At 34.2% G+C, this 12,016-nt stretch overlaps 1 protein-coding gene across 2 annotated transcripts; it reads right to left on the bottom strand.

Moving 5' to 3' along the window:
- Window positions 1–794: 794 nt before the first annotated feature.
- LOC107891859 (peroxisomal fatty acid beta-oxidation multifunctional protein MFP2) lies at window positions 795–8,761 on the bottom strand. 2 transcript variants are annotated; one of them, XM_016816780.2, is made up of 18 exons: window positions 8,303–8,761; window positions 7,208–7,279; window positions 7,032–7,097; window positions 6,419–6,475; window positions 6,263–6,330; window positions 5,954–6,035; window positions 5,691–5,746; window positions 5,107–5,409; window positions 4,916–5,002; window positions 4,153–4,327; window positions 3,926–4,047; window positions 3,441–3,604; window positions 3,099–3,353; window positions 2,876–2,997; window positions 2,671–2,792; window positions 2,010–2,158; window positions 1,784–1,922; window positions 795–1,066 (listed from the first exon to the last, which is right to left on the bottom strand). In XM_016816780.2, the coding sequence occupies exons 1-18, from the start codon at window positions 8,400–8,402 to the stop codon at window positions 1,031–1,033; spliced, it is 2,175 nt and encodes a 724-aa protein (XP_016672269.1). In that variant the 5' UTR covers window positions 8,403–8,761; the 3' UTR covers window positions 795–1,030. The 2 variants fall into 2 exon arrangements, with proteins under 2 accessions (XP_016672269.1, XP_016672270.1); XM_016816781.2 differs by lacking the exon at window positions 8,303–8,761 and adding an exon at window positions 7,691–7,782.
- Between the last annotated feature and the right edge of the window lie 3,255 nt (window positions 8,762–12,016).

A 12,016-nucleotide genomic window follows, 5' to 3' on the forward strand; every position in this document is an offset into this window, starting at 1 on the left:
AAGAATGACAAGATTAAAAGAATTAAGAAGGAAAGAAGAAGAAGAAGACAGGAAGGAGAAGATTAGAAGAATTTGGGAGAGAAGGGTTATAATTCTATAATCATAACCCTTCCCAAATTTATTTATGAGATAGAATTTTTAATAAAACAATAACATATCAATTACATCAAAAATAATAAATATTAACATATCTACAACCCACATATCAAAAACTTTATCATAGAAAAATAACCATCTATTTATTTTTTATTGACAAAAGCCCTGTTCTCCCAAGCCAACTTGTCCTAAATTCTGTATCAATAATCATCTCTCGTCTGATTTGAACATTATGCTACATCCTACCAATTAAGGTTGCTAAAAAGCTTCTCATATTAGTACAAGTTACAAGAAAAGTGCTTTAAATAGAGTTCTCCACCCAACAATTTTCTCCCTGCCCCATATTGGTACATAAATCTCATATTCAAGTGGAGCGATTAATAAATAATATTTTTATAAATCAAAATTTTGACGTGAAAATACCCCTTTAAACAACTAAATAATTAACAGATCATTACTTGACGATAAAAGTATGTGAAAATTTTAATAAAGATACGATTATCTTTGCAAGATAGTGACTTATCCACAGGTCATGTCGAGGTGGTGTACAGACCTTGCTTTTCATTTTGTTTATTTTATTTCCGGACGTACTGCCCAACCCCTTGGACAGTTCAATAAAGTCGAATTTTAACAATGCAATCTAATATCAAGAGGAAAACAATCAAAGATTTCCGGAAGACAAGAGGCAGACAACCGTAGACAATGAAAAGAATAACATTAAGATTGTTTCTAGAAATGATCTGCGATGTCTATTACTATTATTATTCATGTTTCATTCTTTAGCTTATCTGCTTCCCTATCTCATATCCTTTTTTGGATTTGAAACAACATTATTGAAAGCTCATCTTGAGAGCTTTATCATTCTATCAATGGCAGCAAATTGGTAAAACCAAAACATCAATGGCCATCTCCGAGCACCGCAATCAAAGCAGTTTTATAGTCTTGATTTTCCCATCTCCAGTGGTGCACTCTGCAATGTAACAGTTCAATCATCAGATGAGCATCAATATTACAGTTTTCGATATCAATTGGTGGAAAACTATGTTATACCGGCTTTCTGGTTTTCTTGACTTACATGGGAACTTTAAAAACATACTTTGCTGGATAACCCATATACGACACTAAGACCAGTTTTCAGGCAAAGTAGGTAGACAACAAACTAAAACATCCGAGTAGAGTCGGTGGAGGGCAACCTAATCAGTTGGCAACAAGACGGGTGATTTTTTGTCCTTTTGACAAGATTTTTATCCATATATACCTGAACCACCTTGTCCGTGAATCCAAATTAGGAGGAAAAAAAGCTGACCCTATGGAATCGAGGAGGGTAGGAAACTGAACAGATTCAAGGATTCTTGCCATCCCTAGATAGACCATAACTATTCTCTGGTGGAAATTGCAGGGTAAACAGAGCAAGCACGAGGGATAGCAATGTGTAAATGAGGAAAGGAGTTATACAAGGAAACATATAAAATTGTCCCGGTCCCTTAAGCTACTCAACATCAAGTTATCGACACTCGGAACTAATAAGAGTTGACAATTTCCATACTCAAATAAGAGGAAAAAAGAATGCCCTCATAAGATTGCGAGACACAGTGGATGCCCACAATGCTTCTAATGGATGCAATAAACTCATGAAGTAGCCTATCGAATAATGTAGCAAAATATGTACAGTTTGGAGTTTGCTTACCAATGGAGCACCCTTGGCAGCTCTTTCAGCCAAGAAAGCGCAAGGCTTGAAAAATCCTCCGTATAAATTCGACCACTCCTCAAGTCTCGAATAAATGTACTTAGAACCAAGAGAATCAGCCCAAAACATGAGTCCTCCCCTGAGAAAATTTTTAAGCAAGTTATTAGATTGAGAAACCAATGGAAAACCAAGAAGAATTAATAAAAAAATCGATGATGTTTCGAACCTGTAAGGTGGGAATCCCATGCCCATAACAGCAGCAATGTCAATGTCAGATGCTTTCACTGCAATACCTTCAGCAAACACTCGGCAAGCCTCATTAACCACTGGAAAGAATATCATTTCCACAATGTCCTTCTCCGACAATTTCACAAACTGCATACAAATGTAGCCCCACAAATACGAGATTGAGAACGAGTGATGAAAAGGAAAAGAATAAGATTCTATTCTTTATAATGTTTGATATCAAGGCAGCTCATGCTTCACTGTAGTATATATGGTCATAGAATATGAGATGCAAAATACCACATTTTCAAACATATAAATATAGTTGAAAAAACCAAACCAGAGGTCAAATCAATTAGATCACCGATTCTTGATTCAACCACCTTAAAATTTTTAAAAACACATATTGATAATAATTAAGATAAAAGAAATTAAAAAAAAAAAAGAAACAGAAACTTAAGAAAAATGGGCCAAAGATGAAAAGGCCCAATTTTTTTGATTAAAAAATCCAAAATTAATTAAAAGAAATCCGGTTTTATTGGGATTTTACTGGTTCTGGCCAATTCTCCAATTTTTAAGTTTAATTTTTATATGATTGAACCATAGGACCAACCAACTGAACCTGCGGGTCCAATCTGGTTTTGTGATCCATGAAGACTGACCTTAGGGTCAACAGCTACACCAGAGATGCTCCTCGCCTTCTCAATGTACATTTTTAGTTCGGGATCGGGATTAGCTTTGCGTTTATTATCGTACAAATAAAAACCTTTTCGAGTACTTTCACCTGAAACAAAATTGGATATAATTAACAGGATTTGCTCAAGGACGTAATTTGTTTGTCAGCTTGGGCTCAACTGAAAATCATACCTGCTCTCTTATCCTCCTGCATAATTGGGATAAGCATTGATTTATAGGTTCGCTCAGGAAAGTTCTCAATGAACTGTGAGCCAGTGGCAATTGCAACACCAAAGCCGACAAGGTCAGCCAGCCTGCATTAATACAAAAATTACCAAGTCCGATTCATTGGCACATCAAAGTTAAGCAACTGCAAGAATAAAAATAACAAGCCATATTTTCCAGAATCAGGTACCTAAACGGGCCCATTGGCATTCCAAACTTAGTAATTGCTCGGTCAATCCAATAAACATCTGCTCCCCGTTCAACAAGGAAAAGGCCTGCTTGTGTATACGGGAAGAACATCCTATTGACAGCAAAACCTGTGCAATTTCCAACGATGATTGGAGTCTTCTTTATTTTCTTCCCAACATCAACCAAGTCAACAATTATTTGGGGAGATGTATGCTCAGTACGAACAATTTCCAATAACGGCATGATATGAGCCGGACTGCGTCATATAGACATGTAACAGATAAATCATCCGTGTTATGAAACAGCAAAAGCAGAAAAATGGTAACTGCAGTTATGATGTTACCTAAAGAAATGAGCTCCAATAATCCGATCCTGGGATTTGGTCCTTTTACCAATCAAGTTCAAATCAATAGTGGAAGTGTTACTTGCAAGTATGCAATGTGGTGGACAGTATTTCTCAAGATCGGCAAAAATTTGTTGCTTTAATGACACATTCTCGATTACAGCCTGTTACAAGGATTATAAACAAATGGTACAAATGGTGAAAATATTATATTAAACCTCCCCATGAACCGCAAGAAAGGAAAGCCATGGACTAAAATGAGGGGACAGGACGATTCAACAAATTAAACTGGGTAGCAATTGATCTGACAGTTCAACCATATAACAAAAAATTGAACCTTTTCATTATGTTTTGGCTCATTTTATTAATTACTATGTCTTGAGACTTCTCAAGATGGTTGAACCAGAACTGGAGGCCCAACTAGTTCAACCTCCAGTTCGGTTTATTTTATCCATGAGGAGAACTTATAATGTGTCATTAACTACCTCGATGACCATGTCCACATCCCGAAAGCTTTCAAAGTCAAGAACTCCCCTGAGCAGAGACATGGTTTTCTCAAACTTTTCTCGAGTCATTTGCCCTTTCTTAACCCGGCTTCCCAAATTGGCTGAACAAAAATGAACACGGTCTCAGAACAAGAACCATTCTAAAATCAGAAATACATCAAAATTGATATCGGAAATGAAAATAAATAATCAAATTGTGATCTCACCTTTGACTCGACCAATCCCAGCCTCCAAGAACTTCTCATTCACTTCTTTCAGGATCACTGTGTAATTGCTAAGAAGCAAAGCCGTTGCTATCCCCGAGCCCATTAAACCTCCGCCAAGTATAGCAACCTTCTTCACTTTTCTTGGCACCAAGCCCCTATCAGTAATCCCAGGAACCTGTCCATTGCAGAGAATAAGTATTTCTAAAAAGTTCAGCAGAAAATAACAAAAGGTAGGGTAGCATCCAGGTATGGGCTACATTTAACAGAAGCCTGGAGCAGTAGATGCTTTGAAGAGTATAATCAATAATGTAATATAGATCAAGAATTCTCATATTAAACAGCCACTTCATTTTGATTAATAATTAACTAAAAGCCACAAGTTTGAGATTCCAGTTACAAGCCACATAAACCACATGTAAAATATATGAGGATTTTAATTTATGTTGCTCTGACTCTTCATTGTTTTTAAAGCACCCATGCACAACACATATCCATACATGGATATGGGATGGGACTCTTCAAATACATGAAATCATGGTAAAAAATTGAACAAACTTGTGTCAGAAAATATATGCATCCAACATTCTCACCAGAGTCCTAGTAACAAAGATTTTAATAGAAAACTTGTTTCGGTATTAGACCAAGTAGAGAAGAAAAAAAGACTTAGAATACCACCCACTAAACCAAGGGATGAAATATAAGGATCCATTAATGGTGTATGAGAGATGCAACAAACAGTTTCTAGTAGTAATTATCATTAAACCTTTGATGTTCCACGCTGAGCAAAGAAGATGTGGATCAGGCTTTTGCTGGTATCAGATTTGAGAAGTCCCTGGAAAGCTTCAACCTCCTGCCAATATTGGAAATATGGTTTTGAAGGGAATTATAGCTATAAATAAAAACATTATCACAAAAAAAAAAGGGATTCAAACACTATTCCGGATAAGTAGATACCTTATACAGTGCTGGCTTAGGACCATTAACTATGCCCTCCTCGATTACATCAATGCAAACCAAGGGGTGCTTGAGATTTGGAGCCCTCTTTCGAGTCTGTGCTCGAGCAAAGTTAAGTATTTGCCTAGCTTCGCCGAGGGGCTCGATCTTATCAGTCTTATAAAGGGTAGCAACCCATGGATTTCTTCGTGCCAAAATATCCAGTGCCCACTGGCGTGCAGCGTTTACCAGCTCATGAGATGAAACGACAGCATCAACAAGACCCAATCCAAGGGCTTCTTCGCCTTTAACCGGCTTTGATGTCTATTTATGAGAAAAGTGACAGAAAGAAGAAAATGCTATGTTAACAAACAAGAACTTAATGAAGTAAATCACATTTAGGGTGGGTTTGGATGGGCGGTGCATTTAGCTGCTGTTAGTGTAGAAACAACGGTGGCGATGAGATTAGATACTGTAGCGATACTATAGCATTAGATAAAAAGTAAGCTAAACACACCACACCGCACTCAATCGCTCATCCAAACCCACCCTTGGTCAAGTCATAACAAAGTAAGATTAAGCAAAAAGATGATTTAACAACATACCAACATCATTTCAAGGGACTTCGCGAGACCAACAAGCCGTGGAAGTCGCTGCGTTCCTGAGTCAATTTAGAAGCATAAGAACACTGATAGTAGGAGAAGAAAAAGTAGTTGCCCAAATGTAAATATTGCCAAGATAACAAATTAGCATATTATGTAATCCGAAAACAGCACCTCACACATACAATTGATAGTTCACCTCAATAACCTATGATTTTGTATAAAGATAACCGGCATAAACAAGCTGTTAAATTAAAGAGTCATACCTCCAAACCCAGGAATTAGTCCAAGTTGAAGTTCAGGCAGGCCCAGTTGTGCAGTAGGGGTCGATATCCGGGCATGACATACCTGGAATAGAGACATTTAAGGTCTTTTTCTTTCTAAGCAACAAAATAAGAAATTGTCTGAAAAGTTCAATTGGGGCTGTAAGCAAGCTGAGCCGAGCTCGAACAGTGAGAGGCTGGAGCTCAACTTGAAAGTTACTGCTTGAAACTTGGCTCAAGCTCGACTGGATACTATTATAGAAGCTCAAGCTTGGTTCGAAGTAAAATCAAACTAAGTTTAATACTACCTACCATTGCAACCTCTAGACCCCCACCTAAGGCCAGGCCATCGATGGCAGCAACTGATGGTTTTCTTGCGGCTGAAGTACAAAACATCTAGAGTCAACACAGAGCCAAACAAATTTTAAATTCTTTCCTGTTTAAAAATAATTGTAACCAGGTCATTACCTTCGATGGTGTCGGTGAGAACCTCAACAGATACATAGCCAGACTTTGGCTGCTGCACTGGAAAATGCAACCAAATCTTATCAATGTCAAATTAATATACAATAATACTTGGGAAAAAACAAAAGAATGTATGTAGGAGTGTGCAAAACATGGTTAAAACAGAGCTGATGCAATTTGACTAATTCGGTTTGGTTAATTCGGCTTCAGTTTTAGTCAATTAAAGGAGTCGGTTTAATTCAGTTGGTTGCCGGTTAATATAACTGATAATCGAGCTAAAACAACTAATTGATTTAATAACAAATATATTATATTTATATTTTTTAAATATATTTAACATATCATAGATATATGGAAAATATTATAATATAAAGTTGATTACGTTTCTCAAATGATTAGGATTTTTCTAAGGAAACATAAAGAAATATATAATAGTCTTAAATAAATATGAACTAAAAAAGGATAGATTGGATAATTTATTTTCGGTTAATTTGGTTAACCGACCGGCTTTAGTCGATTCTGCTTTGGTTATTATTTATAGTACTTTGGTTAAGTCGGTTTCAAAAAAAATTTTCAACCATACTGACTGACTGCACACCCTTAATAGTATGTATACCTGCTCCCTGTTGAATTCCACCAAAAGCAGAAATATCGAAACCACCAGAAAATTTTCCATTTGCACCTGCTCAAAGGTCAAGGCATATTAGTATCTCAAACTAATGAATTCCAGTATTGGACAATATCTTAGTACAACTTTTCCTTCAATTTTAAGGGTAATCTCCTTGAGCTTACCTGCAACAACAATGGCCTTCACATCATCTCGTTGTAAGGCCTCATCGAAACTCTCTTTTAAGCTTTGCAACACTGCAAGGAATACACATGACATCAGAGATCAATTGCATTTATTCCCACTTATATATAATCATTAAAACTTAATCTACAAATATCAGGAAAAAGCCTGATGACTATAGTTTTCAGGTGACCAAAACCGAGCCAGGCAGTTGCCTAAATATGTTCTTCCGACTTCTTATTTCTCTTGAGACGCCCACGTCTGATGTATAATCAAACTTGGATATAGGAAACTGATACTTTCAGGACCCTTCAAATACATTAAAAGGAGGGGAAAAAATTGAATATACCCTACTCGAATTATGAAATTGACACTCACACCCGAACTGACACCCTTGTCCAATGTAAATCAAACATGGATACAAGGACATGACCCAAATACATGAACATTTTTAAAATTTTGAACTATCCCTCTCGAATACATACCCGTATTTGAACTCACACCCGAATCAACACCAGTGTTTCTTCAAAAGGAAACAAAGGCCAGGTCTTCAATGGCAGCTTTTTGGGTTCTCCTTATTCATAAAAAACATGTCCAAGGGTATAATCAAACATGAATATAGAGACACTTTAAATACAGAAAAATACTTAAAAACTTTTTAATATACCCGAGTAGGATTACGTATTTGACATTCGGACCTGAATCGACACTATATAATCAAATATGTATATAAGGACATAAAAGTTCTTCAAATAAGTTAGAATACAGTATTTTTAATGAATATATACTCACACCAGAACAACATAGTAGCCTAATACATCAATTTCCCTCTAAACTCTGATCCTAAAAAGAACAAATGTCAAGTAGACTAATGCGTCAACTTCCTTCTGTAATTGAATAAAACCCGATATAATTAGTTTGCAAATGAACCGAAAAATCAAAACATTTTTCAACAATTTAGTACTAACAAAAATTTGAATTCATAAATAACAAAGAAATCCCACGAGATTCCACAACTCAAAACCTTGATTAAAAACCACAAACAAGAAATGGGTCATTGAAAAAAACAAACAAGATCCAAAAAAAAAAAGAATTACCATCAAGTGAAAGAGAATTGACTGGAGGATTGATGATAGTGATAACAGCAACCCCATCAGCTCCAACTTCAACCATTGTTCTTCCCTTCTTGCTCCCCATTTTCGACTTTTTCTTCTTCTGATTCGATATTTGTTTGTTATTTGATCCAAATTTGTGGAAATGAAAATGAAAGTTTCGGTTGAGCGAATAACAATTTATTAAGGATGAAGTGTCGTGTAAGAATAGTCGAGTGGCGTTGCTGTGTAATCCTTAAATTTTTTTGAAAGGAAATTATGTAATAAAAATGTTTAAAAAACTAATTTAAATGTGGTTTTGATTAAATGTGAAAATTAATTTTCATGTATTTTATGATATGAAGAATATATTAATTATAAAAAATATAAATTAAAATATTGTTATGCATGTCAGAGATGAATCTAGGGGACTTAGCAGGCTTTGGCTCTCCATGGAAAGTTGTTATTTAAAATTTTTAAAAATTTTAAAATTTTAAATTAGTAAGTTAAAATTCTACTTTAATCTTTCTAAAATTATAAAATTTTAATTTAATCTTTTAAAAATTATAAACTATAAAAAATTAAAATTTCATTCAGCCCTAAAAATTTGTTCTGGCTTTGTCCCTATGCATGTATATTTTTAGTATAAAAATATAAAATAAAATATTTTATTTTATTTTATAAAACAGGAAATATTTTTATTTTTTAATTAGGTTGCTATCTAATTAATTTATTATATTAATTCAGCTATAATAATATGCTACAAAAATCATGGGAACTAAGTAGTTGTCTATAATTTTATTATTTTTTTAAATCTAGTTTTATAATGATACTTAATCACATTTACTAATTTAATCAAAAAATCAAAATAGAATATTCTCAGTTTCATAAACCAAATCGGTGAAATGATTGATTTAATATTTAAGAATTTATTTAGTGTAAATGATATAAGTTAATTTTGTATGGATTAATACTAAAAAATTATATGTAATATATTATATTATAAAATAAATATAATAGGAATGAATAAAATAGTATTCTAGAAAAAGGGAAGGATAAAGATGTCAGATGAGTAACATGCAAATCCTCACCTGCTTTTCTTGGCGAGTGACCATCAAATTATTGTTGTTATTATTATTATTTGATTTTTTCTAATAAATAATTTAATTAAAGTTAAGATGTTTATACTTATTGAGTTTTAACTCAATTGATACCAATATTGTTACAAGTGTAGGAAAACGTGAGTTCAAATGCGTTGAAATGCATTATATTCTTATTTATAGTTTGGGGAGGGACTATAGGTATTAATTTTAATTAGACTTAACAAATTTATTGAATATATTATATAAGAGATTGAAAAAATTATATGTAAAAACAATTAATTATATAACATAATTTGTGCCCTTGAACTATAGTCCCCTAAATTTGGTGAAGTTTATTATTACTAAAGTATTCGCTTCTATTTCTATGAGGTAGTTTTCTTGGTTTCTGCTTTAATGTATCTTTTGAGCAAACCCTAAGATAAAACAATGTAGTGATTTTTATGGGTCCTTGTACTCAAACAAATCCACCAAAAATATTACATATGTGACTGAGAAATTCTAACACATCTCATTGAACTCCAAATCCTTGAGATCATATCTTAAGTAAGTTGCAAATCCTTAGTGATTTTTGTTAGATTCCACAACTAGCATTAAAAACTAGACTTGATCCCTTAAAGAGCCTAACCCTTTTCCTAAACTTTAAACTCTAACTTTAATCCAAAACCTTAAATTAAAACATCTATAAATTGGTTATCATAATATTTTCTTCGACCATATCAAAGCTTTGATCTTTTGTTAGATCAAGAATTTTGACCAATCTCTAACTTCAACTAAAGGTAACACCGACTCTTATAATTCATATGCCTTTCATGAAAATGGACTTCCTCAAGTGTTGGAGCATCAATCAGATACAAAGACATCCTCTAATCTAACACTAAATAGGATTTATTAACAGAAACAAAGAAAAGAACACATGCAAAAATAAACTAATGGAAAAAAGTTACTTGCTTTCATCTCTAGGGTTAACTTATTTATATACAAGTTTACATAGTCTAAATAAGGAAAGAAAAGAAAAGAAAATCCTAGACTTAAACCTAAGAATCTGTAACACTCCCTTTCAAGATGGAGCATAGATATTGGTCATGCCCAACTTGTTACATAGGTAGCCAATCTGATTCCCATTCAGTGCATTTGTAAACAATTCAACATGTTGTTCTCTTACCTTCACATTCTATGGAGATTGATTTTGTTTAAAATTTTCTCTCAAATGAAGTGACAATCAACCTTGATGTGTTTAGTTCTTCCATGATAAACTGGATTTGAGGCGATATGAAGGCTATTGCACAACAGCTTTGCTGGTGATGAATGCTCTAACCCAAGTTAGTTAACATATGGTGTATTTATATGATTTCACACATGGACTATGCCATAGCCCTGTATTCTAATTCTACACTAGATCGACATACAACATTCAGGTTCTTACTCAATGGGAAGGTCAATGTCATTTGAGGTTGGATCTAACAGTGAAGACACCGATTAAGACATGTATCATGAGTTTCTTTTCATTTGAAATACCCTTGAGTGAACGGTGGCCTTGTCAGAGCAGAAGTCATAGGATTATAATTCCTTGATTGATTAGTGATAATGTAAATCAACCATTCATCATTCTCCCTCTATTTTAGAAAATGGCATATTTTCTAAAATAATGGTACTTGTTTTGAGAATGCAACATTGATAGCCACCAAATACATGTTTAGATCATTACTATAACACTTATACCCATTTTGAAGGTGAGAATATCCTTGAAATACATATTTTAAGGATTTAGGATCCAATTTAATGACATAAGGCCAAACATCTTGAACAAAATAGATACTCTTGAAAATTCTTGGTCTTATAGGAAATGATGGTTTAGATGGAAAGAGAACATTGTATAGGTTTTCTCCATCAAGTATGAAGGAAGACATGTGATTGATTAAAAAGCAACTTGTCGAAACATTAACCCAAAATTGTTTAGGGACATGACCTGATGTCAAACGTAGTAGTTATTTTGGGTCATTTCCGCACTTGATGAGTTTATTTTCTAGCACTTTTATAATCAATTATTATATTTTCAATATTAGTAGGTTAGGAATAAAATATTAATAAAATAAGTGTTTTTACGCATTTTCTATAATTTTGATGACTTGTAAGGTTGACTCGGGCCTCGTGAGTGACTAATGGGCTATTTAAGTGTGTAAGATGCCAATTTAGGACCAAGAATACAAGGAATGATGATTGGCCCATAAGACAAGGGAGCCCAATAGCACAATGAAGCTGCCAAGGCCCAAAATACACTTGACGTCGTGATAAGGACCTTTCTCTCATCACGACGAAGCGATGAATATGGAAAGGGTCTCACGGTGGCCATGTCATGACGAGGAGTCTTCCCACATCACACTGACACGACGATGGCAGGCGAAAATGAAGTTGATTCCTTGGACAACACTTTTGGGATATTTCCATATTTGGACCCTAGCATTTATCAGAATATTGTATTTATTGGTGTCTAAGAGTATCTCGAGTCGAGTGGATACCAAGTAAGTCGTTGCCTATATAAGTAACCTTAAGGTTACTGGAATTAGGGGAAAACTTAGACAGGTAATTTTTTTCTATTCAATTTTCTTTGTATTTTCTT

This window comes from Gossypium hirsutum, chromosome D09 (genome assembly GCF_007990345.1).
Source record: "Gossypium hirsutum isolate 1008001.06 chromosome D09, Gossypium_hirsutum_v2.1, whole genome shotgun sequence".
Taxonomy (NCBI): Eukaryota; Viridiplantae; Streptophyta; class Magnoliopsida; order Malvales; family Malvaceae; genus Gossypium; species Gossypium hirsutum.

Coding starts and splice junctions, on each gene's coding strand:
- LOC107891859 (XM_016816780.2), bottom strand. CDS start 8,402: ATGGGGAGCAAGAAGGGAAGAACAATGGTTGAAGTTGGAGCTGATGGG. Junction 6,036..6,262: donor GGGGTCTAGAGGTTGCAATG/GTAGGTAGTATT, acceptor TCTCTATTCCAG/GTATGTCATGCCCGGATATC. Junction 5,003..5,106: donor CTAAGCCAGCACTGTATAAG/GTATCTACTTAT, acceptor CAATATTGGCAG/GAGGTTGAAGCTTTCCAGGG.